Source organism: Rhinoraja longicauda, chromosome 12, assembly GCF_053455715.1.
Source record: "Rhinoraja longicauda isolate Sanriku21f chromosome 12, sRhiLon1.1, whole genome shotgun sequence".
Taxonomy (NCBI): domain Eukaryota; kingdom Metazoa; phylum Chordata; class Chondrichthyes; order Rajiformes; family Arhynchobatidae; genus Rhinoraja; species Rhinoraja longicauda.
The window spans coordinates 22,851,897-22,878,499 of record NC_135964.1 but is presented as its reverse complement, the minus strand read 5'-3'; the positions used below and the strand labels follow the sequence as shown (position 1 = coordinate 22,878,499).

General features: G+C 40.4%; 2 protein-coding genes across 3 annotated transcripts; one reads left to right on the top strand and one right to left on the bottom strand.

Moving 5' to 3' along the window:
• Positions 1–574: 574 nt before the first annotated feature.
• On the top strand, positions 575–24,474 carry LOC144598766 (gamma-aminobutyric acid receptor subunit rho-3-like). Of its 2 annotated transcripts, none has more exons than XM_078409160.1 (9): positions 575–610; positions 7,670–7,776; positions 8,794–8,861; positions 9,134–9,357; positions 10,195–10,277; positions 11,376–11,516; positions 13,482–13,634; positions 16,214–16,410; positions 23,501–24,474. In XM_078409160.1, the coding sequence occupies exons 2-9, from the start codon at positions 7,758–7,760 to the stop codon at positions 23,801–23,803; spliced, it is 1,188 nt and encodes a 395-aa protein (XP_078265286.1). In that variant the 5' UTR covers positions 575–610; positions 7,670–7,757; the 3' UTR covers positions 23,804–24,474. The 2 variants fall into 2 exon arrangements, with proteins under 2 accessions (XP_078265286.1, XP_078265285.1); XM_078409159.1 differs by lacking the exon at positions 575–610 and adding an exon at positions 2,431–3,000.
• LOC144598626 (zinc finger BED domain-containing protein 5-like) lies at positions 17,213–18,997 on the bottom strand. Its single transcript, XM_078408838.1, has one exon. The coding sequence runs from the start codon at positions 18,995–18,997 to the stop codon at positions 17,213–17,215; it is 1,785 nt and encodes a 594-aa protein (XP_078264964.1).
• Positions 24,475–26,603: the final 2,129 nt, after the last annotated feature.

The following is a 26,603-nucleotide window of genomic DNA, read 5'->3' as shown; positions in this document are numbered from 1 at the left end:
CCTGCATCGGGGGGGATTCTCAGCTCCCCCAATGCCGGGCGAATTGACCCCGGGTCAGGGCTGGTCGAAACCTCCTGCAGCTGGAGCTTCCCGACATCGGTCTCTACTAGAGACTGCGAGCTCCTCGATGGTAAAATCCACAGGCCGCGGTTAGAGTGTCGATCCCAGGCCAGGGATCGCACGCTCTGATGGTAAGTCCACGGCGCCACGGTGGGGCTCAAAGTCAGTCCCAAGCAAGGCTGCCAGCTCCATGGTGTTAGGCCGCAGAGCGACCGGAGATACGATCCAGAAAACAATCGCATCCCCAGCAAGGTAAGAGATTGAAAAAAGGTTTCCCCCGACCCCCTTCCCCACCCTCCATATAAAACAAACTAGGGGACATTAATACAAACTTTTAAAACACACTAAAAATAACAAAAAGGATGAAAAAACAGACAGACTGTGGGGGAAGCTGGCATCGCAGCTCCACCCGGTGGAATAGATATACATTAATGATTTAGATGGAGGGATTAAAAGTAATATTAGCAAATTTGCAGATGACACAAAGCTGGGTGGCAGTGTGAACTGTGAGGAGGATGCAATGAGGATGCAGGGTGACGTGGAAGGTTGGGTGAGTGGACAGATGTGGCAGATGCAGTTTAATGTGGATAAATGTGAGGTTATCCATTTTGGTGGCAAGAACAGGAAAGCAGATTATTATCTGAATGGTGTCAAGTTAGGAAAAGGGGAAGTACAACGAGATCTGGGTGTCCTAGTGCATCAGTCACTGAAAGGAAGCATGCAGGTACAGCAGGCAGTGAAGAAAGATAATGGCATGTTGGCCTTCATAACAAGAGGATTTGAGTATAGGAGCAAAGAGGTCCTTCTGCAGTTGTACAGGGCCTTGATGAGACCACACCTGGAGTATTGTGTGCAGTTTTGGTCTCCAAATTTGACAGCGGACATTCTTGCTATTGAGGGAGTGCAGCCTAGGTTCACGAGGTTAATTCCCGGGATGGCGGGACTATCATATGTTGAAAGAATGGAGCGACTGTGCTTTTATACACTGGAATTTAGAAGGATGAGAGGGGATCTTATTGAAACATATAAGATTATTAAGGGATTGGACACGCTAGAGGCAGGAAACATGTTCCCGATATTGGGGGAGTCCAGAACCAGAGGCCACAGTTTAAGAATAAGGGGTAGGCCATTTGGAACGGAGATGAGGAAAAACTTTTTCACCAAGAGAGTTGTGAATTTGTGGAATTCTCTGCCTCAGAAGGCATTGGAGGCCGATTCTCTGGATGCTTTCAAGAGAGGGTTAGATAGAGCTGTTAAAGATAGCGGAGTCAAGGGATATGGGGAGAAGGCAGGGACGGGGAACTGATTGTGGATGATCAGCCATGATCACAGTGAATGGCGGTGCTGGTTCGAAGGGCCGAATGGCCTACTCCTGCACCTATTGTCTATTATCTGCAAGTGTGAACATTAAACGTCCATTTCTATACAGTGTTCATACTTTGCGTTAATCAATACAATTCTCACATATCCCCCCACTTCTTTCACAATCGTTTACTTTGTTTATGCGTTTTATGTTTATTTTCTCGCTTGTGTGTAAAGACTTAGCCTCTCTAGGTTCTCACTCTTTGCCTCTTTCGGAGCAGTTTGTGTGGAATATCCCAGTGTTTTTGACAAGTTGTTGCGCACTCGAGCAGGCAATTTCGAGGACAGAAGGGTTTCTGCAGACTTGTCAATGACAACCCACAACTTAATCTGCAAAGAGCGATTTCCCCCCTCACCAAGCGTGCGTGAAAAGCTGTTTATGTTTAATTCTCCTCTCCAAAGGATTGGGAAGATCTGCAGAATTCAATCCGTTTGTCTCAATTCCTCCGTCGCCTGTTGGAATTTTCACCCTGTTCAATATCCCCATGTCACAAGCCAACACCCTCCCAATCATCATAGATTTTCCCAATTCTGAAAATATCAAAATTATTTGGAAAAAAATGGTCCAATTCCGGATTTAACCACGGGGGTTAGTGTTTTTATTGCATTCACTGTACGCAGCACATCGATTACATTTATTAATTTAGTACATGAATTAATTTAGTACACTGATTAATGTACTGAATGAATGTATAGACCAATGTAGATGTTAGCTTATTAAAAGAGAGACAATTTCTATTGCAACATGTTATTTGCATTATTTTCTGATAACATGGCAAGAATAGCTGATAGGATTCAAACAGAATGCTTACTCACGTAAACATAACAAAACTCTTCACAGTGAAGCAGAGTTTTGTTTTAAATGGGGAGAGGGGAAATTCAAAGCTGCATTTGTTGGTTCTACTCAAGTTCACAATATTTCCGTATCCTGATGTTTCCGGGGGAGTAGGAGCGAATGAGCGAGCTTTGCTGGTGATTCCTTTCCAGTTTCATTAGATTTCATTGTCCTTTTGGCACAGTATCTGGATGGTGATGAAGAGGATTAAAGCGAATTAAGGTCATTCCATTCCCCTCATTTTCTGAAATGCATTTTGCGTGCGATCATCTTGGGTCCTGGCGCTGGAGTCGCGTGGATTTAAATATGACATTATCTTCAAACGAACGTAGTAAGCCTGAATCCTAAAAAAAATTAAGGGCGATTCTTGCCAGGCAGCAGGGAGAGGTAATTCTGAAAGCTATTCAATTTATTTTGGCATTTCAAGAAGAATTTTCCTCCCCCGTCCGGACTAAAAGCAGACTCCAGAATTGAGGATCAGAAAGAGAGACGGTGAATTGTGTCTCATCTTCAGACGGGCGGATACTTTTCTCATGGATCTTGTAGGTGATCTGGTCACATTGACATGACGCCTTGAGGTACCTTGGTTGTGTGTGTTGGAGATAGTGTGCATTAAACGCCATGCTGCTGTTTTGGGAGCTGATATTTCTTACCCTGCTACCAGTTGCGATGGAAACTGGAAGTGCCAATCATGCCAAGAGACGGCACCAGCCCTCTGCAGCTCCAGAGGTCAAGCAGGGAAGGTAAGCCCCCCACTCCACCCCACTCGCTCTCTCTCTCACCCCCTCCATCCTTCCCCTGTGCCCCACCTGGACTCCCACCTATTTCTCCCCTCCCCTCCCTTTGCTACTTTCCTCCCTCTGGCTTCATAATCCATAACTTGGGCAGCACAGTGGCACAGCAGTGGAGCTGCTGCCTTCCAGTGCCAGAGACCTAGGTTCGATCCTGAGCTCAGGTGTTGTCTGTACAGAGTTTGTTTCTATGTTTCTATGTACGATCATCCTCTGACCACATGGGTTTCCTCCAGGTGCTCTGGTATCCTCCCACATTCTAAGGACATGCAGGTTTGTAGGTTAATTGGCTTCAGTAAATTGTTTCTAGTGTGTAGCATAGAACTAGTGTACGGGCGATCATTGGTCGGCGAGGACAGGGTGGGCCGAAGGGCCTGTTTCCACGCTCTACCTCTAAACTAAACTAAACTAAAATCCACAACTCTTCAAACCTCTCACACCTTCTGTTCTTATTGCTGGCCTTTATTCCATCAATCTGTCTTTCAACCCCCTCTCCCCACACCAATGTCGACCTATTACCTGCCACGCTCTGTCCTGCCTCCCTCCTTTGCCAGGTTCCTTCTCCCCCCCCCCCCCCATAATCACATGTCCATGTTCTTCAGAGATGCTGCCTGTCCTGCTGAGTTGCTCAAGCACTTAGTGTCCTTTTAAAACTTGTTTAAAGATTTGCATTTCCCAACCTGAAACGTCACCTGCCCCTTCCCTCCCCAGATGCTGCTTGACCTGCTGAGTACCTCCAGCTTGCTGTGTTATTCCCAGCCGAACGTGATCTGACCCAATATGACATGGATAGAAAATTGGTTGACAGACAGAAAGCAAAGAGTTGGGATAAATGGGTCCCTTTCGGAATGGCAGGCAGTGACCAGTGGGGTACCGCAAGATTCGGTGCTGGGACCCCAGCTATTTACGATATACATTAATGACTTAGATGAAGGGATTAAAAGTACCATTAGCAAATTTGCAGATGATACTAAGCTGGGGGGTAGTGTGAATTGTGAGGAAGATGCAATAAGGCTGCAGGGTGACTTGGACAGGTTGTGTGAGTGGGCGGATACATGGCAGATGCAGTTTAATGAAGATAAGTGTGAGGTTATTCACTTTAGAAGTAAGAATAGAAAGGCAGATTATTATCTGAATGGTGTCAAGTTAGGAAGAGGGGATGTTCAACGAGATCTGGGTGTCCTAGTGCATCAGTCACTGAAAGGAAGCATGCAGGTACAGCAGGCAGTGAAGAAGGCCAATGGAATGTTGGCCTTCATAACAAGAGGAGTTGAGTATAGGAGCAAAGAGGTCCTTCTACAGTTGTACCGGGCCCTGGTGAGACCGCACCTGGAGTACTGTGTGCAGTTTTGGTCTCCAAATTTGAGGAGGGATATTCTTGCTATTGAGGGCGTGCAGCGTAGGTTCACTAGGTTCATTCCCGGAATGGCGGGACTGTCGTATGTTGAAAGGCTGGAGCAATTAGGCTTGTATACACTGGAATTTAGAAGGATGAGGGGGGATCTTATTGAAACATATAAGATAATTAGGGGATTGGACACATTAGAGGCAGGAAACATGTTCCCAATGTTGGGGGAGTCCAGGACAAGGGGCCACAGTTTAAGAATAAGGGGTAGGCCATTTAGAACGGAGATGAGGAAGAACTTTTTCAGTCAGAGAGTGGTGAAGGTGTGGAATTCTCTGCCTCAGAAGGCAGTGGAGGCCAGTTCGTTGGATGCTTTCAAGAGAGAGCTGGATAGAGCTCTTAAGGATAGCGGAGTGAGGGGGTATGGGGAGAAGGCAGGAACGGGGTACTGATTGAGAGTGATCAGCCATGATCGCATTGAATGGCGGTGCTGGCTCGAAGGGCTGAATGGCCTACTCCTGCACCTATTGTCTATAATATGTTTGTCGTTAAATTTAATCCCAACTGAACAAGACTGAAACAAAGGAAAAATAAGTCTTCTCTTCTAAAGACCTTAGTCTGAAGAAGGATCCCGATGTGAAACTTTATCTGTCCTTTCCATACCCAGATGCTGCCTGACCTGCTGAGTTCCACCAGCACTTTGTGTTTTGCTCAGGATTCCAGCATCTGTAGTTCCCACCTCAGCTTTTTCATTACATTAAAGAGAATGACGTTCAGCATCAGCATTTGTACCAGCATCTGCAGTTATTTTCTTACACTCCATCATTGGATTCATCAGTTCAGTTTTGCCATTTTATTTCTTGTGGGGGTAGATTTTGGCTACTTTTTTTCACAGGCCATCTGTAGCTCTACGAGGACTGTTCTATGGTAAACTGCTCATCTAGAAACTCCTGTAGCGATTTCATGAAGATGAACTGACAGAATACTGGCTGAGGATAGGTTTTAGGTGGAGAATCGTTATTACCAAAACATAAGATGAGATAGCTTACAACCTCACGGTATGAACATTGAATTCTCCAATTTTTGTTAACTAACGGCACAGTGGTGGCATAGTGGCGCAGAGGTAAAGTTACTGCTTCACAGCGCCAGAGAGACCCAGGTTCGATCCTGACCTCGGGTGCAGTCTGTGTGGAGTTTGCACGTTCTCCCTGGGACCATGTGGGTTTCCTCCAGGTTCTCTGGTTTCCTCCCACATCTCAAAGACATGCGGGTTTGCAGGTTAATTGGCTTCTGAAAATTGGCTCTAGTGTGTGGGGAGTGGATGGGAAAGTGGGAGAACATAGAACTAGTGTAAATGTGTGATCGATGGTCGCCGTGGACACGGCAGGCTGAAGGACCTGTTTCCACACCGTATATCTCTAAAGCTAAATCTAACCTCCAACCCCCACTCCCCTTCCCTGTGGTGCCCTACCCGGAAGCTGAACCGCTTCCCACTCCCACTCTCCTTACCACCAATATTTCTTCCTTTGGGTTCACAATTCATAATCCTTCTATCCTTATCTCACACCTTTTGTCTTTTCATCTCTGGCCTTGGTCCTACCATCTGACTGGCAAAAAGCCCCCTCACCTGTATCCACCTATCACTCATCTCTCTTCCAGCTTTCTGCCCCGCTGACACAAAAAAAGTCACTTATCCATGTTCTCCAGAGATGCTGCCCAACCCGTTGAGTTACTTCGTCACTTTGTAAACTAGAATCTGCAGTTTCTTGTTTCTCCATAAAATGAGATTTCTCTTTTATTTTATTTACCATAACTGTTTTCATCATCATGGACAAATATTTCATACAATGGGTTTGGGGCATTGCTATCTCACTCTAATCTAAGCATGCCTATTATTAACTTTGAATCTTGTCCGTCCAGTTTTCATCCTGCTCACACCAGAAGAATACCCAGTCATTGTATCCGTTGGACTGAAGATAGACACAAAAAGCTGGAGTAACTCAGCAGGACAGGCAGCATCTCTGAAGAGAAGGAATGGGTGATGTTTCGGGTCGAGACCCTTCTTTAGTTCTTTGGACTGTAGTGCCTTATATCCTTGTCCACGTCATTGACCTTACTGCAACTTGCCTCGACGTAATTATATCCCACTATTCTTTCATGATACAACTCTCAGCTAAATCTTCCAAAAATATAGACGTTCTTCAAACTACTAGATGGACGAAATACGTACATTCTTGACAGCATGCCAAGCTTGACTTTCTTTGACACATTTGACAGAGCTTGACTTTCTTTCCAAGAAAATTAGGTGAGATGTAAAATGTGTTCTCAATTTACAGTCACCAAAGAGCAGTTTCATTCCAAATGCTCCTTGGTTATCCTTAATTTCAGACAAGTATCTATTAAAGACACAAGAAACTGCAGATGCTGGAATCTTGAGCAAAACACAAAGTGCTGGAGGAATGCAATGGGTCAGGCAGAATCTGTGGAGGGAATGGACAGGCGACCTTTCAGGGTCGGGAGCTTTTTGGGTCTGAAGAAGGATCCTGACCTGAAACATCGTCTGTCTCCATTCCCTCCACAGATGCTGCCTGACCCGCTGAGTTACTCCTGCACTGTTTGTTCGAGCATTAATTATATCAGGCTTCAATGAGTGAATCCATGGGCAGTTATCTGTACACCCTGGTACATTCTTCTCTTATTCCTATCGATTCCTCTAGCTCTCTAGTTTAGTCAGTGTCATTTCTTCATTGGCATTATCTAAATCTTCTGGGTCTATCTTGCCAGTATCAGTTGCTGACATCATTCACATACCCTGACAATTCTGACCTTCTCTTTACAAGTCCATTGGAAATTGTAACACCTTGTTATGATTTTAAAACCAGATTAATTTAATTAGATTTTACATTTACTGATATCCAATGCTTTTGAAAGTAATAAAAAGGAGCTGCAGATGCTGGTTTATATCAAAGATAGACACAGAATGCTGGACTAACTAACTGTGTGGGTCAGGCAGCATCACTGGAGAAAATAGAGAGGTGACGTTTCGGATTTCGGTTCTGAAGAAAGGTCTCAGCCCGAAATGTTGCCTATCCATTTTCTTCAGAGATTCATAAGTTCATATGTTCATAAGACATAGGAGCAGAATTAGGCCATTCAGCCCATCAGATGTTGCCTGACCTACTGAGTTACTCCAATATTTTGTGTCTAGCTTTTGAAAGTAAGTTGGTTTTGTGCTCTAAAATTAACGTTGTAAAATCTTGTTTTATTTGCCTTTAGTCGATCAGAGAGCAAAAGATCAGATTCAACCAAAGTTCATTTAACAAAATCTGAACAACTCCTTCGAATAGATGACCATGATTTTGCAATGAGGCCTGGATTTGGAGGTAGGTTTTCTGATAATCTTCCTATTCTGTTCTGCAGTTTATGACAGTGATTGTGGTTCTTTCCATTTTTTATTTTACTTGGGCTTTGTAAAACAGAACTACCAATTTGTCTTTTATATGGCTCATGGAATATCAGGAATGGGCAATTTAAATGGCAATTTTGCACAGTTCTGGGTCCCAGAATGGGAAATGAAAATAGCTGGATTTAGGAGCAATTGTTTACATTAAAAATGCAACTAACACAGTACATAATGCCATCGGCAAGGTGGTTTAAACAAAGAAAATCGTTTGGCACTCAAATCTACTTGACTCAAATGGCAGTCACAAAATGCTGGAGTAATTCAGTGGGTCAGGCAGCATCTCTGGAGAAAATGGAATGGATAGGTGACGTTTCAGGTTGGGGTCCTTCTTCATTCTGATTGTGGGGGGGGGGGGGGGGTGGAGAACTGGATACATGAAAACTCTCTTCTTTTCTTTATCTTTTCTTGCTTCTAGACTCAGTTCATTCCATATATCTACCACCATTCATGTGATAAAGTTGCCTCTCAGGTTCCCATTAAATCTTTCCCCTCTCACTTTAAACCTATGACCTCTGGCTCTTGATTCCCCTACTCTGGGTAAAAGACTGTGCATCTACCCTATCTATTCCCCCTACATACCTCTATAAGCTCACCCATCCACCCCCTGCACTCCAATGAATAATGTCCTATCTGCCCAACCTCTCCCAGTAGTTCAGGCCCTCAATTCCTGGTAATATCCTCGTAAATCTCAGCACTCTTTCCAGCTTGAGAGTGAAGAAGAATTCCAACCTGAAACGTCACCCATCCTTTTTCTCCAGAGATGCTGCCTGACACGCTGAGTTACTCCAGCACTTTGTACCTATCTTTAGTATAAACCAGCATCTGCAGTTCCTTCTTACACTGCAGGACAACAGTTGCTTTTGAAACATGAAGAACGAAAAAATTAAATAAAGTTAAAATTGGACACATTTGTCCTTATTTGCTTTTTTTTTTTAAGGACCGGCAGTAACAGTTGGTATAGATGTCCAGATTGAAAGCATTGACAGCATTTCTGAAGTTGATATGGTAAGCGAAGATTCAGTTATTTGCGATAACACAGCTCTGCATAATTGCATTTCTCGCTGCACAATGTACCTCACTGTTCTTTTGTAATTTATTTTTGATTTGATTTTAATGAGTTCATGTATTTTTTAAAGATATTGATAATGCTGTTTTCTTGCTTACTACTCCACCATCCCCAGTTAATGGCTTATGCATCAGCATTAATAACCTTTGTTTCTTACAGCCATCTTTATTGATTCACAATCCACATGGCCATATTTGGTTCTTATCCTTAGGACTTTACGATGACTTTATACCTAAGACATTACTGGAAAGATGGCAGACTTGCTTTTCCAAGTTCCAACAACAGAAGTATGACATTTGATGGAAGATTAGTCAAGAAAATTTGGGTTCCAGATGTATTTTTTGTTCACTCTAAAAGATCCTTCATACATGACACCACTATGGAGAATATCATGCTAAGGGTGTATCCAGATGGCCACATCCTCTACAGTCTAAGGTAACATATTGTTAATTTAAAATATGTTTGTATTTTTCAGGACAGATTTTTCATTTGATATTTAATACGTTTTCCTTCCATAAATACCTGAATATCGGTTTATTCTGTCATGTCAAGAGAACAGAAAATCTATGTTCTATTGCATCAAAGACACTCACAAGTTCATAAGTCATAGGAGCAAAATTAGGTCATTTGGCCCAATCAATCCGCCATTCAATCATGGCTGTCTATCTTTCCCTCTCAACCCCATTCTCCTGCCTACTCCCGCAAACCATTGTCACCCTTACCTGCCAATTTCTGCTTTAAAAATATTCGAAGACTTAGCCTTCACAGCCGTCTGTGGCAATGAATGAACAGATTCACCATCTTCTGACTAAAGATAATTCCTCCTCATCTCCTTTCTAAAGGTGCATCATTTTATTCTGAGGTTGTCCCCTCTGGTCCTAGACCCTCCCACTGGTGGAAACATCCTCTCCACATCCACTCTATCCAGGCCTTTCTTTATTCAGTAGGTTTCAATGGCATCCCCCCATATCCTTCTAAACTCCAGCGAGTAGAGGCCCAGAGCTGTCAAATACTCATCATACATTAACCCAATCATCCCTGGGATAATTCTCATAAACCTCCTCAGGACCCTTTCCGATGCCAGCACATCATTCCACAGATATGGGGCCTAACAGTAGAAGGCACAACTGGATAGATATTTGACAATGGATAGATATTTTAGGATTGATGAATCTTGAACTTTACAATCAAATAGCCACAAGCCTATTTTACAAATTGTTTCAGTGTTTATGAAATTAAAGCATTATTTATTATCATTGATATTTTCTGTAGGACAACTGTCACTGCTCTTTGTTCAATGGATTTTAGCAACTTTCCTCTTGATACTCAGAACTGCTCATTGGAACTTGAAAGTTGTAAGTATCTGTTATTTTGGCTGATTCTGACACGCTTTTTTTTATTTCTTCAACATATTGAAATAGAGGTTTGGGGTTCTAGTTTTATGTAGCCACCAATTTAAGACACAGGACAGGCATTTCCATGCATGACCCAAATTCTGCCACTCCCTAGACCAGGATGTGTTGTACAAAGGCCATGCACCAGCTGACAATGCAAATTATAATGAATCTCACAAAACCAGGACTTGAATAACCTTCACACAACTAGGGGATGACCTTCATGAAGATGGTGAATACTCCCAGTTTAATGATTTACTTGTACTGAATTAACCATATTCAACCTGCAAGATGGTAGGGATGCTTGAATTTTTTTCAACAATACAGGGACCGTACAAAATATCCCACATATAAAATTTGTGGGCCTAAGAAGGGTACATTATTGTACTTGGGTCTGGCATTCTCAAATATAACTATAATTCTATTTTTATTTTGGTTTTCCTTTTAAATGTGGTTGTAGGAAGGGTTTAAACTTTTTTAAACAAAATTTGTCACAGGGTATTTTATTTTACGTTAAGCAAAATGTTTTCTTTGTCTAATTATGTTTGTATTGGCAATGGTGTTTTATGATAGTGGTTTAAAAACAAGAACATAAATGCAGTCATAAACATCAGTCTGAGAAGGGTTCCGACCTGAAACGTCACCTATCCATTTTCTCCAGAGATGCTGCCTGACCCGCTGAGTTACTCCAGCATTTTGCCTCTATCTTATGTATAAACCAGCATCTGTAGTTCCTTTTTATTGCACAAACGCATTCTGGAATAGTCAGTTTTTGTCAGGTTCACTGATTGTTGGAGTTGCGAAGGCTGTATCTGGTCATAAATGACAAAATGTAATATCTATCCTGAACTCTTTTTATTAAGATCTAATGAATGCCCCTTATATTAGATTAGGAATTTGCTAATTATGTACAAATGGTAATCTGTCGAGTATTTTGCTTCCATATATTGTTACCTTGATTATTATTGCAGTGCGTTGAAGGAAGGAACAGAAGTATTGCCATTATAATTCCCAGTATAATTGTGGTTTGATCATAGCTGTACATTTTCTTCCCTGAAGATGCCTACAATGAAAAGGATCTTCTGCTTCGCTGGAAGAATGAAAATGAACCATTTAAAACAGATGAGCATATTTTACTTGCTCAGTTTTTCATACAAGAATTCCGTGCTTCAAGTGGACTTGCCTTTTACAGCAGTACTGGTGAGCTTCCGTCTTTATTACAAATTTACTATTCCTCCAGAGTCTGCATCACCACCATCATTACAGGGTGGTGTAGTGGCAGGGTGGTTCAGTGATAGCGGTAGAATTATTGCCTCACAGCGCCAGGTTATCAGTTACAATATAATATATTATCCCCACCTACTCCATCTAACTTTTTTTTCCTTTATGGTTCCACCTATTACCATCTAGTTTCTGTCTCATTCCCCCCTCTCACTTCTGTATACACTTCTCTCCACACTCTCAGAACTAATGTAGGGTTTTGATCTGAAGTGGTGACCATACATTTGCGTCTGGACACGCTGAGTTTTTCCAGTTGTTTATCTTTTGCTCCAGATTCCAGCATCAGCAGTCTTTTGTGTTTCCATTTTCTTTGGAATAATATAATGACATGTTCAATTCCAAGGGGGCAAATGTTGAGATATTTCCAATAGTGGAAATTAAAAAAACATTTGGACAGGTACGTGAATAGTTTAGGTTTAGAGGGATATGGGCCAAATGCAGGCAGGTGGGACTGGTGTAGATGAGGCATGTTGGTCAGCATGGGCAAGCAAATGTTTCCATGCTGTATGACTCTGTGACATGGGAGAATCGAAGGAGGGGAGATAATCACAAAATAAATAAATAAAAGTGGTAGGACTGGGTGGGGAATCACTGGAATTCACTGCTATGGAGAGTTGTAGATCACCAGAGGTATTTAAGGGGGAGGTAGATATTTTTTGGAGTGATCAGGAATTAACATAGATGGAGATTGAGGTTCCGGGACATCATCGATGATTCAACTCAATTGGATGAAAGAGCAGGCTTGAGTGTCCAGGAGGCCTATTTTGCACTTACTTTCTAGTGTCTTTGACATATAGCATGCTGTAAAATATGCTGTTCTAGGTTATATTTTCATTTATGTTGTAAACAAAGTTTGATTGAATTCATTGAAAGATACATTATGGAAACAGGCCCTTCAGCCCAATGAGTCCAAGCCAACCATTGATCACTAATTCACATGTTGTTATCCCATCTTCTCAACCACTCCCTGCACATTAGGGGAAATTTATAGAGGCCAATTAACCTACAAACCCGCACGTCTTTGGAATGTGGGGAGAAAGGGGAGCACCCGGAGGAAATCCTCACGGTCACAGGGAGAACGTGCAAACTCCACACAGACAGCAACCAAAGTCTGGATTGAACCTGGAACTCTCGCACTGTAAGGCAGAAACTCTATCAGCTATGCCACTGTGCTGCTCTTTCATGATATAATAAAGGCTTTTCACTATGATACGTGAATATAGGCTTTTGGAATCTTATTTGTCATTTCACTCAAGACAATGACATATTCAGCTATTATCCCCTTAATAATGCTCTGTGGCTAAAACAATCATTAACCTATTTACAAAACTGCTTACGAATGTCACAACTCTTTGTAATAATTTTTTCCTCCGCTTATTAAAACCTTGATTATGGTTTTCTTTCTGCAGTTATAAACAAAGAAAATCAACATAAAATTATCAGAGAGGGACCCAACGAACTGCAGATGCTGGAATTTTGAGTAAAACACAAAGTGGTGGAATAATAATGAGTCCAGTAGCATCTGTAGAGGGAATGGATAGATGACGTTTCAGGTCGGGACCTTACTTCAGACGACCCTTCTTCTGGAAAAGGGTCCTGACATGAAATGTTGCCTGTCCAGTCTCTCCACAGAAGCTGCCTGACTCGCTTTGTGTTTTGCTGAAGTAAAATTATTCAGATTTAACAATTTCTTTCTGAAAACTGTAACAACACATATAATCTTTTATAGAATTGTTCCAGAAAATTTTGCGGTATTACATTTTCTTATTAGCAATCAAACCTTTAAGCCTGGTTTCATAACTCATTTCTGGCTCAATATTAAAAAGGATTGTGTACGAGAAGCAAATTCTACCATAATTTCTTTGTAATTCTTTGTCTTCTCAGGTTGGTACAACAGATTGTTTATTAATTTCATCCTAAGGAGGCACATTTTCTTTTTTCTTTTACAAACCTACTTTCCAACCATGCTAATGGTCATGCTGTCTTGGGTTTCCTTCTGGATTGACAGAAGAGCAGTCCCAGCACGTGTTTCATTGGGTAATTTATTTTGTTTCCATTATTTTTCTTATGTTTATCAAGATAAAGGATATCAATGTGGCCAATGTCAGCAAGGTCAGAAACATCTCCTCTGCAAACAGATGGCAGCCATGAAAACAAAATTAACTGAAGAATATTAGGAAGAACAAATTAGCAATTCCTATTTTACTTCCTATTCCTGTTTATTACAAAAGTGAAAATATACAAAATCAGTTGGAGGTAAGGCTTAGGTAGAGATCCTGAAATATGCATAGGTTTGGTAATGGAATTAAATGAGAATAAAAAATTGAATGCTTGACCCAATGATTGTTATGAGAGGAATGGCCGTCAGTTCATGGGCAAAGGCAACTGTACAGGGGAAGAAGGAAGGAAGTAAGCTCTTTTATGGGGATAGGTTATATTGGAGTTGAATTTGGGATCAGCATTTCTTTTTACAGCTGAGACTTTAAAACCAAACAATGGAAAGGATGTGTGGGTGTTATTGAGATGGGAAGTTAAAGTGAAAGGGCCAAAGCCATAGTTCAAGATAGCAAATGGTATGATAATTTGAGGAAGGGACTGCATAACAAGTATCAGAGTATATCTCCAATCAAAGTCAGAGCTGGGAAAATGGGGAAAAAAAGAACATTCTTTAAAAAAAGATATAAAGGTCAGAAAAAGCAGGATCACTTTGAATGGAACTGAGAAACTGCAAGAGGCAAAAAATATTGGTAGCATTTGCAGTCGGTAAATCAGGAAATTAGAGGCACATGCAACAATAGTGGACTATAAGCAACATGTATAGGAAGGAACTGCAGATGCTGGTTTATACTGAAGCTAGACACAAAGTGCAGGAGTAACTCAGCAGGTCAGGCAGCATCTCTGGAGAAAAAGAATGGGTGATGTTTCAGATCGGATTTATTCTTCAGACTGAAAGTAGAGGGGGGAACTGGAGGTAGGAAAAAGGTTCCTTCTCTCCCCCATCCTCTATTTTCAGTCTGAAGAAGGGCTCTATCCTAAAACATCATCCAACCTTTTTCTCCAGAGAAGCTGCCTGACCCACTGAGTTACTCCAGCACTTTGTGTCTGTAAACGATATGTAGATTGGACAAACCAAATGAGCAGTAATAATGTGTGGTATGAACTCCTGGAATATAAAAGGAGAAATTATCCTATGGTGGAAATAGAGAAGCCAACATGGAGACAAGATAGTTTGGATCTGGTATTGTGTAATCATGCAGGGGGTTGATTTGATGATCTGGTAGTTCATAGTTCTTTCTGGAACACAATTATGGAGTTATATTGAAAAAATTGAAAGTGATCTTATCTTATTCATATCATAAGATATGATGGTAAACAAGCAATAACTTTCAAATAATTAATGCAAAAGCTAAAGTCCTCCCATTTAAGGCAAAAAGATCATGAAAAGTTGTCCAGCCATGAATCAAAGCTAAAGAAGCTTGTAGGTCAAGGTAAAATGTTGTTAAAGAAAGGATTAAGCCTGTGAACTGGGAACATTTCAGAATTCAACAAGGATGGACCAAGGCATTAACAAGGAAAGAGAAGGGGAGGTAAAGTGCGAAGCTAATCAAATAAGAAACATATAAATAAACTGCAAGAGCTTCCATTGATATGTTTAAAAAAGCAAAAGTTGATATGGGTCCCTCACAAACTCAAACAAGAGAAATTGTATTGGGGAATAAGGAAATGACAGAGAAATATTTAGTATCTTACTAGATCAAGTGGATCCGTTGGGCCCAAACCTCTCCTGCATTGATGCAGCACCCTCTCCTCTCCCCCTCCCACCCTCCCCCCCCCACTCCCCTCCCCTCCCCGGTCCCTCCATCCCCCCTCCCCTCCCCTCTTCCCCTTCCCCCACTCCCCTCCCCTCCCCGGTCCCTCCATCCCCCCTCCCCTCTTCCCCTTCCCACCCCCCCACTCCACTCCACCCCCCTCTACCCCCCATATCCTCCTTTCCTAGATAGATTTAAACTTTAAAATGTGAATAACTTAAAAAATATAACACCGATTTCAATGAAACTGCTTCCATTAGCACCAAAGGGATGATGGTGAGTAAGGTGGGCCTAAAATTATCGCGCTATAGTGTACCATTTTGGCTGTGGTTCAGGAACAAACAAACAAACAAATGAGAGTTTTAGTATATAGATTTCATGGAAAATGACACCCTAAACTTCCTGAAAGTTGTGGTAAACCTGGAGATCGAGAGTGAATGAGGAGCATTTGAAAACAAAACAGCATTGGGGAGGTTAATGGGCCTAAAGGGCAATAGTTTGCCTGGATGTGAAGAAAGTGGCGTTGGAGATAATAGATGCAATTGCTATCATCTTCCAAGTTTTTCCCTGAATTCCAGAATGGTTCATACAGATTAAAAAGAGCCACTTGTAATTGCACTATTTAGAGAGCGAGGGAAAGTAGGGAGGAATAGACTATTTAGCAAGACCGCAATAGGAGAAAAAAAATGATGGAATTACTATTTTTAAAAAGAGGTAACAGGGCACTTAGAGTTTAGATCTAAGTTCTTTTCATTATTGTCAGCTTGGTGCCATCAATCATCTTTGTATTTTCTTTTTCATTGTAAGGAATTACAATTATTCTAACAATGACGACAATTATAACTGGAGTGAACGCATCTATGCCTCGAGTATCCTATGTTAAAGCTGTGGATATCTACCTCTGGGTCAGCTTTCTCTTTGTTTTCCTCTCTATAATTGAATATGTGGCTGTAAATTATATAACCACTATTGAAGAAAGGATGAAAATGAAACAGAGAGAGAAGGTAAGATGATTAACTTGAATTTAAATATCGTGCATGCAAAAAAAAATTGTAGCTTCTTTAAGAGTTTATTTCACAAATTATTAATAGATCCTTTCCATTTCCTAATTAAAAGATTAAATAAGAACCTGAGGGGCAACATTTTCCACACAGAGAGTGGAACATATATAGAATAAGGTGTTAGATGAAGTAGTTAAGGCAGGTATAATAACAACATTCAGGGGATATTTGGACAGGTAAAAGGATAGGAAAGGTTTAGAGGAGTATGAGCTAAACCGGGGCAATGGGACTAGGATAGATGGGCATCTTGGTCATCATGGACGAGTTAGACTGAAGGGTCTGTTTTTGCACTGTCTGACTCTATAACTATGAATTTAAAAAAACATTTTGGAGTTATTAATCAGAAAAATATGCAATAGTCTGGAAGATCTACCTGTCTGGCATCAGCAAGGTCCAAGTGAGCCTGATTATTACAGTTTTATTATAACAACATCCAAGAAATTCAGCACTTTTGTACAATAGGGCTGTTGTGTGCATCATCTATATCAGTGGTTCCCAACCTTTCAAATATAGCGACCCATTTTAGAACAAGCAATCATGAAGCGACCCCAACCCTTAAAATATCTTATATATACATTCGGTTTTTGTACAACAAACTGCCATATATTGCGATTATTGAATTATAGATTATTTATTCATAAAAAATTCCAAAGCTCCTACAAACATTAATTAATTGCAAATCAATTCAAAATTGTTCGAACACACAAATTTCCACCGTTATGTAAAATATGTTTATGAACTGACTTTAATGAGACGGCTGGTATTGCAGTTTTTTAGCTAGCAATTCTATCCTGGGCTCCGTTGTCGATATGGCACACCTCAAGTCGTCTTCCAGATTTAATTTATTTCGGTATTTGTTTTTAAGGATGAGAAGTTGGGAGAATGCTGCTTCACATAAGTAAGTTGTTGGGAAGGGCAATAAATTCCTTATCGCGATTTCTGATATTACTGGGAATTTTTGGAAACTTTTTGCCCAAAATTCTTGTAGTTGCAATTCACCAAACCATGATTTAGCTTCAAAATTGTTTTTTAAGTCGATGAACTCTTCTTCTGCTGCTTCAGGGATATTAGATACATTGGCATTGAATGGGTTGATTGTAAGGGAGAAAGATTTGCAACATTCATCAGGAAAATAACTTCTTAATCGAACAGTAAGAATTTCCAAATGCTCTTGTATCAAGCTATATAAGTCATCGATGTTAATTTCATTTGCCGCTTCTTCAACAAATTGGACAAGTGTTGGGAACATGTATAATTTCTTATGGTTAATTTTGGTGATCCAGAGTTCCAATTTCATTTTGAAAGACGATATGTTTTCAGACAAAGATATTATCGTACTTTCCTTACCCTGTAATCCTGTATTAACACTATTAAATATCTCAAAAATGTCGACCAGGTATGCCAATTTGCACAACGTAAATTCATCCGTCAACAATGATTCATATTCGCTTGCATTTTGAGAATCGAGAAATATTTGAAGCTCTCCTCTTAATTCAAAAAATCTCTTCAACGCCTTTCCTTTCGAGAGCCATCTTACCTCTGTGTGAAACAATAGTGCTTCATGCGTTGATCCCAAATCCTCACATAAAACTTTGAAGAGCCGTGTTGCAAGTGGCCTTGATTTAACGACATTTACTGCTTTAATCACTCGGTTAAGCACTTCTTTCAATGGTTCAGGTAACGTCTTGGTAGCTAATACTTGTCGATGAATCATGCAGTGAGTCCCAATTACTTCTGGAGTCACTTTTTTAACCAACGATTGGAAGCCAGACTTACAGCCGAGCATTGCAGGTGCCCCGTCAGTACAAACTCCGCATAATTTCTTCCATTCAATTGAATGTTCATTAAAGAAATCATCAATTAAATCAAAAATATCAGCAGCAGTAGTTGAAGTTTGCAGAGGCTTACAACACAAGAATTCTTCTTTAATTTTTTCATTTTTATAATAACGAACATACACAAGAAGTTGTGCAAAGTTTGTCACATCAGTAGTTTCATCAAGCTGTATGCTGAACAGCCCAGTTGGAGTTTCTTTTAATTCTTGAATAATTTGGCATAAAATATCCTCGGACATATCTGTTATCCTTCGTTTTACCGTATTGTTTGACACGGATAGAAGCGATAATTTATTTACCGCTTCAGGACCGATCATGAGACGTACAATATCTTTGGTGCATGGAAAAATAAGATTCTCAGCTATTGTGTGTGGCTTTTTAGCACGTGCTATTCTTAATGCAACCGTGTATGAAGCTTCAATGGCGGCTACATTTTTGTTTTGAAATAATCCACTGCTATCAAGCCGGCGGCTTTTGACACCAACAACTTTTGCTTTAAAAAAGTCAATACTTTTATCTTTCAAATCAGGGTGCTTAGTTTCGAGATGTCTTTGAAGTTTAGCTGGTTTCATAGACTCATGAGCAAGAACTTCCAAACATACTACACACTGTGGTCTTTCCACACCTGCATTAACTATGTCAGTGAATCCCCATTTCAAGAAATCATCACTGTACTTTCTCTTTCTTACACTCATTTTTAAAGGGTTAAGAATCACTCGAACAAAACTAACTACGTGTCACTGCAAGCGCGCGTACAACACTAGGTAAGTGGGAGGAGCGACAGCGGTGGCGCGACCAAGACAAAACAGAAACCAAACATGTTCAATACTGGCTTGAGTGACAACACGTTGTGTTGAGTGACTTAGGGAACTGTTACATTTAGTTTCATAGTATGAATTTATATAACTATCTTAATATGCATTTCACCGTGTTTTATATAATATTCATATCAGCTCAAAATCATTTAACGACCCCATGGCATTGGTGTCGCGACCCCGTTTGGGGTCGCGACCCACAGGTTGGGAACCACTGATCTATATAGTGTACTGCATTCACTCAAGAAAGCCGAAGACAATTGACTGGGGAATACCACCATCTACAGGCACCTCTCCAAATTACTTGGAAATGCAATGCTGTTGCTTTATAATCGGTGGGTGTAAATCTTATTCAAGAGTATGTTCACCATAAAAACTGGAGTTGAAACTGAAGGCAGCTTATCACCAACTTTCTGAAGGTGATTAGGAATAGGTGTTAAATGCCGTGTTGGCATCAATGCCCTTAATCTATGAATAAAAAAATACTAGGTATTCTATGTACTAGAAAAAAAAAATGACCATGAACCAGACACATAGAAGTTTAGTTTTTTTTTAGTTTAGAGATACAGCAAGGAAACAGGCCTCAGGGCCATCGAGTCCGTGCTGACCAGCGATCACCCCGTACACTATAATAATAATAATAATAATAAACATTTATTTTATATAGCGCTTTTCCAAATGCTCAAAGACGCTTTACAAGAACAGTCAAGACATAAAAACAAACAAACGAACTGTCCTGACGGAGAAGCGGCAAACAAATAGCGCCAGCGTCCTCTCACGTCAGGACTATCCTATACCAGGGACAATTTACAATCTTTACTGAAGCCAATTAATCTACAAACCTGTACATCTTTGGAGTTTGTGAGGAAACCGGAGCACCCGGGGAAAACCCACACGGTTATGGGGACACGGTACAAACTCCATACAGCCAGCACCTGTAGTCAGGATCGAACCCGGGTATCTGACGCTGTAAGGCAGCAACTCTACCGCTACGCCACCGTGCCTCTCAAGGACAGAGACAGAGATGGTGAACATAAAGCTATAGGAATACAACAAGTAAAGCGCTGATAAGCAAAAGGGATTATATACATAAATACATAGAATGATAGTGTGTAAATAGGCCCTTTGGCCCAACTTGCCCACACCAGCCACCATGTCCAAGCTACACTTGTCCCACCTGCCTGCATTTGGTCCATATCCCTCCAAACCTGTCCTATCCATGTCCCCGTCTGTTTATTTTAACGTTGGGATAGTCCCAGCCTCAACTACCTCCTCTGGCAGCTTGTTCCATGCACCCACCACCCTTTGTGTGAAAAAGCTATCCCTCAGATTCCTATTAAATCTTTTCCCCTTCACCTTAAACCTATGTCCGCTGGTTCTCGATTCACCTGCTCTGGGCAAGAGACACATCTACTGAATGAGATGAGAAAATAAAATGCAGTAAAAAATAGTAAAAGAGAAAGAAAGAATTTAAGATACCATCATAGAAACATGGAGAGTGAAGTACAGACACACTGGGCAGAAAATGGAAGAATTCCAGATCCCAGGAATGATTAATGTATGAGGAGTGTTTGATGGCCCTGAGCTTGTACCTGCTGGAGTTTAGAAGCATGATCTCATTTATACTTACCGAATAATAAAAGGCCTAGATTGTGTGGATGTGGAGAGTAATAGGAGAATCTAGGAACAGAGAGCACAGCCTCAGAATAAAAGGATATACCTTTAGAATGGAGATGAGCAGGAATTTCTTTAGCCAGCGGATGGTGAATGTGGAATTCATTGCCACAGATGGCCGTGCAGGCTGTCATTGGGTATTTTTAAAGCAGACATTAATAAGTTCTTGATTAGTCAGGGTGTTAAAGGTTACGGGGAGAGGGCAGGAGAATGGGGTTGAGAGGTAAAATTAGATCAGCTATGATCGAATGGAAGAGCAGACTCAATGGGCCAAATGGCCTGATTCAGCTCCTACGTCTTATGGAATCACTGGGGCAAACAAAGAAACAACTGCAGAAAGAGGAAAAACATCATAAAAGGAGATAAAGGGTGAAAAGAAGATCTGCAGTCACATGTTGAAGCAAAGAATATGAACCAGTCAAATACTCACAGAGTTGAGAGGAAATATTAGTCTGGTGTTTATGTTGTTTCCATGACTGTGCTTCTCAGTTAATAGTGAAAACCATGAGCAGCACCACCAAGGAAATGCACTCCAATATAATTTCTGCTCTGTTCAAGAAACGAGCATTGATTTTCAGTCCATCCATTTGCCAAGCTGCAAACGCAGGGGACTAATTAGTCTGAATAGCAAAATCAGTTATTGTAGAGAAGCTTCCAAGGACAATATAAAGATAGTAACAAAGGAAATTGTTGTGTTTGATATTACTGGCAAATGGCAAACGACCGTATAAACATTTAAAAGAATGCTTCAAGACAAACAATTGTCTTAAAGGCTATAAAGATTTCTAACGCATCTGTGAGCCTTTCATATTGTGATGGGAGGCAAACTCTTTAAATAATGATGGGGCAATGTGGTACTTAATTGATGGCTGAAGCATCACAGATGCTTCTGCATTAGTTGGTAACTCATGGTTAGAGGTTGTATAGAACAGTTTCATATTATGCCACAAGATCATTATTTAAATGGCTTAAACCAGCACCACACAAGATGCCTGTCTGCAACACTGCAAGTACAAATACAGTGATACATTGAAGGATTGAATTCAAAACTTTGAGGAGAAAGCAGGTAATGATTCATGTAGGACAAGGGGGAATTACAGAAGCGATACAGAAACCTGTTGGTTTAGTTTAGTTTAGTTTAGAGATGCAGCGTAAAAACAGGCCCTTCGGCCCACCGAGTCCGCACCGACCAACGATCGCCCGTACACTCTTTCTATGTAATCCCGGTTTTGCATTCTACACACTAGAGGCAATGTAGAGGCCAATAAACCTACCAAACCGTATGTCTTTGGAATGTGGGAGAAAACCCATATTCTCCACATAGAGGAGTCATGCGGAGAATGTACAAACTCCGTACCGACTGCACCCGAAGTCAGGGTCGAACCTGGTTGTCTGGTGCTGTAAGGCAATAACTCTATCGCTGCACCACTGTTGCCACCATGAAAACCTGAACTTGCGGCAGTACCTCTTTGATGCCCCTCGGACTTTGCTGGATTTACCTTAGACTAAGCGTTATTCCCTTATCATGTATCTTTACACTGCAAATGGATTGATTGTAATCATGGATTGTTTTTCTGCTGACTGGTTAGCATGCAACAAAGAGTTTTTCACTGTACCTCAGCACACGTGACAATAAACTAAACTGAACCCTAGAACACACCTTGAGACGTGAAACCTATGTGAAAATCTTACAGAAAATAAACACCTGTCCTCAGCTTTGCCAACTGCCCCAACTGCTGTAGTTTATCAATGTTTCTGAAAATCCCTGATGTTCTTAAACATACTTTATTAAATAAACATATCAATTTAAAATGTTTAAAACAGTTTAACTAATTAAATTCATTAAAGCTAGCACAAATATTTTAAGTGAATGTAATTCACCTTATGTAACCTTTTTTTCGCTGCAGCCTAAAAATCACCATACAAATGAAGGTGCAAAAAGATGCAGCACCATGCCTAAGTCATTGTAAAATTAGACAGCAAATTTCCCAGAGCTAGTTTTGGTGCAACTCGACAAGTGATAGCCTTGAATTTGCTAGCATTTATTAGGATACATCAATTATAAAGTCTATATGTAATTGCCTGCATTTACCAATGTAATCCAGACCTTTTGGGTCCAATCAGTTTATTAATGTTTACAATCATTTGTCACCATTTAAACACTCTCTTGGTGATTTAATCAACAAAATACAGAAACATAGATTGTCCATCAGCTAAGCAGGATCAGTTCTTAAGAAATGTCATTATTTGACTGGTCAGAATTCTGTTGAATGGACTTATAACGTTAGTAGATTTTTTATTTCCTCTGTTATATGGAAAGGAGGAAAGAAGGTGATTTAAAATTAAACAAATGATTTGGTTTTATTAAAGTGAATTTATAGAGCTTAATATACATATAATATCAGCAACTGAACAGTCCTCTCATTAGCTAGACCTCCCATGTACCTTATTGGAGACCTTCGAACTATCTTTAATTGGGGTTTATCGGACTTCTGTGTCATATCTTACACTGAATGTTGTATCCTTTATCTGTGTACTGTGGACGGCTTGAGTGTATTCATGTACAGTCTTTTCTCTGAATAGCATGTGACAATAAACTAAACTAAATTAAAGTGTGGTAAACAGATGTACAAGTTTGAAAAGGATTACCCAGTTCAATTGGGTTGTCTTGGTTTGAGTGAGAATCACAGATGAATTATTATTTTTCAGTTTTCAGATTCCTTTAGGTTGAATCAGACGCAAATAATGGCTTTCGATGGTTGCTATCATGACAGTCAACTGGATCTGTCACACTACGGTGAAGCTCACGTAAATGTACCACATACTGAAGCTAGTGAACACCCAACCGGCCCAAATCCAGGTGGCCAACAGTTAAGAAGAAGGAAATCAGTTAAGGGTAACATCATTGAAATGATTATAACCAACAATCACGCTATTGACACTTACTCAAGAGTTTTATTTCCTTCAGCGTTTATTCTTTTTAATTTCATTTACTGGTGCTTATTTTCATAAACTTTAATCATTTCCAAACATTTATTTTTTCTGGAATGTATGCGGAGATCTCGAAGTGCGGTGCCCATTTTAAGGTGCTCCAACATTTCTTGATCATAGAATGTTATATTGAACTAATGCTACTTTACATCATACAGGAAACTATGCTTCAGTTTATATTAATTTCTGGCCCTTTCTGAGAAGATATTGTTATTTTTAGAAGGCTGCCATATTACAAACTTTTTTTATAAGCTTACATTCTTAAAAAGATCTGAAGGAGTAATAGAACTTAAATTTAAAAGACACTTCAAAGGGTACATGGATAGGAAAGGTTTGGAGGGATGTGACAAATGGGACTAGCATAGATGGAGCATCTTGGTCGACATGGTCTGAAGGACCCGATTCTGTGCCGTATGCCTCTATGAAAGTCAAGAGTGTTTAATTGTCATATGTGCCGACAACAGAACCATGAAATTCTTACTTTCTGCAGCACAACAAGATGACCAATCAATTTAACTCTTATTTTTTTTGGAATCTAATACAGTTGACTTTCTCAAGATACTAAAACTGGAAATAAAGAACATAGTGTCAGCTTGGACTATCTTCTGCATTGTATTGTGTATAATGTGAATGTTACACCAATGTTATACCAATTGTCATTGAAAGTCTCCTAAATTAAAGAAAAAGATAAGTTATCAAGCACAAGATACTTTATTGTATTTCTTACTAAAGGTTGGCAGCATATTCTTATAGTTTTTAGTTAAAAACTTGCATTTACAGAACATCCTCTGGATCGACCAAAGCACAATGAATTCATTTTGAAATATGTACCCTATTGTTAAGCAAAAAATGTGCAGAAAATTTTTATGTAGCAAAGACCAAAAATGTTGGATGAAAGGCTAATTAATCTGTTTCTGTTGTAATGGTTGAGGCCTGAGTGAAGTGAGTGAAATCTATAATTTATTTGAAAAGTGCCCAAATAGTTTTCATCCCTACTCAAAAAGGGAGGCAAATTGTTTATAAATTTATAACAGCAGAATAGCGCAGCTGGTAGAGCTGCTGCCTCACAGCTCCAGAGACCCGGGTTCGATCCTGACCTCGGGTGCTGTCTATGTGGAGTTTGCACTTTTTCTGTGACCATGTGAGTTTAGTCTGGGTGCTTTGGTTTCCACCACATCCCAAAAACGTGCGGGTTTGTAGGCTGACTGGCCTCTGTACATTGTCCTTAATATGTAGGGAAAGTGGGAGAACTAGTGTGAACGGGTGATCAATGGTCAGCGTGGACTCAGTGGGCTGAAGTACCTGTTTCTAAACTAACAAAGGAGAATCACCTGATCTTAACGAGTTAAAGTGAGGGGGCAGATATCCTAATCACAGAGAGATACAGCCTGGAAGCAAACGAATTAGCCAACAAAGTCTGTGGCATCAAAATTCCTATATTTAAGGAATTTATTTTGCAAGTATTATTTACAGCACTAAATTTGTTGCACTCGGATGGCAAACCGCTAAGTGGTTTTTAAAATATCACATCATGTTATTTTCGTTCAAAAACCCATTGAAATTAAATGTGCATCAGAAAGTTCCATCCAGTGTATATTTCTTTATTAACAAAGTAATAGAACCTTAATGGTTGTGCATAAGTAATAACAACAGCCAGTAGAACCACTGGTGTTCTCTGAAGGAGGACTTATTTCCTTTTTCTTGTCGCCAAAGAAGCAAATAGGTACAAAAAAAGGAACTGCAAATGCTGTTTTTCAAAAAAATGATGCAAAGTTGGGAGGCAGAGTGGGGCACAGGGCAGCTCGGTGGCACGGCAGCTACAGCGCCCGAGACCCCGGTTCGATCCTGACTATGGGTGCTGCCTGTACGGAGTTATTTCGTTTCTCCTTGTGATGCGTGGGTTTTCTCCGGGTGATCTGATTTCTTTCCACACTCCAAAGACGTATAGGTTTGTAAGTTAATTGGATTCTGTAAATTGTCCCTAGTGTATAGGGTGGTGCTGGTGTATGCAGGTGATTGCTGGCTGGCATAAATTGGTGGGCCAAAGGGCCTGTTTCCACGCTGTATCTTTAAAGTCTAAAGTGCTGGAGTGACTTAGCGGGTCAGGCAGCATCTCTGGAGAATGTGAATAGGTGACATTTTGGATTGGGACCCTTCTTCAGTCTCTATTTATCTCAAAGCAAATAGATGGAGCTTGGTAATTCATAATTTGTTTTTGTGTCCAAATGGTGCAGGGAACAATCTTGTATTCATCTCCAAGACCATGAATTCCTTTATATCAACTGGAAGGACTCCATTATATCACTCTGCACAATCCCAATCACCTGAACCCATTTGTCAGCAACAGACCCTTGTTACAACCTTTCCATTCCCTCAACAATTAATCTGAGTCAGCCATGGTGACTAAGTGTATTCAGTCCAGCCATATAGCTGATTTTATTCACTGATGCACATTGTTTGCATATGTTTAGAATAAACCCAATGCTCTCAATGGACCCATTCCAGCCTATTCTTCAAAATATATTTTACTCATTTAAAAAAAATAAAAAATATGTAATACAGCCTATTCAAGTTAACATGTTCAAGTGTTTTGCCCGTTACTTAACATTAACATGACATCCATCATCATTTATTTACAACTTAAAGTAATAGCAGAGTTCAACTAATTTGTGTGCAATGACAGGGCAACTATAAACATTGGTCTTTCCCAATAGAGCCCTTGAAACACACAGGTTCAGCATATCCCTTGGCAGAAAGTCCGGGACCTTTGAGTATGTCAGTTTGCAGCACTCATTCATGGACAACACCTTGCACTGAAACA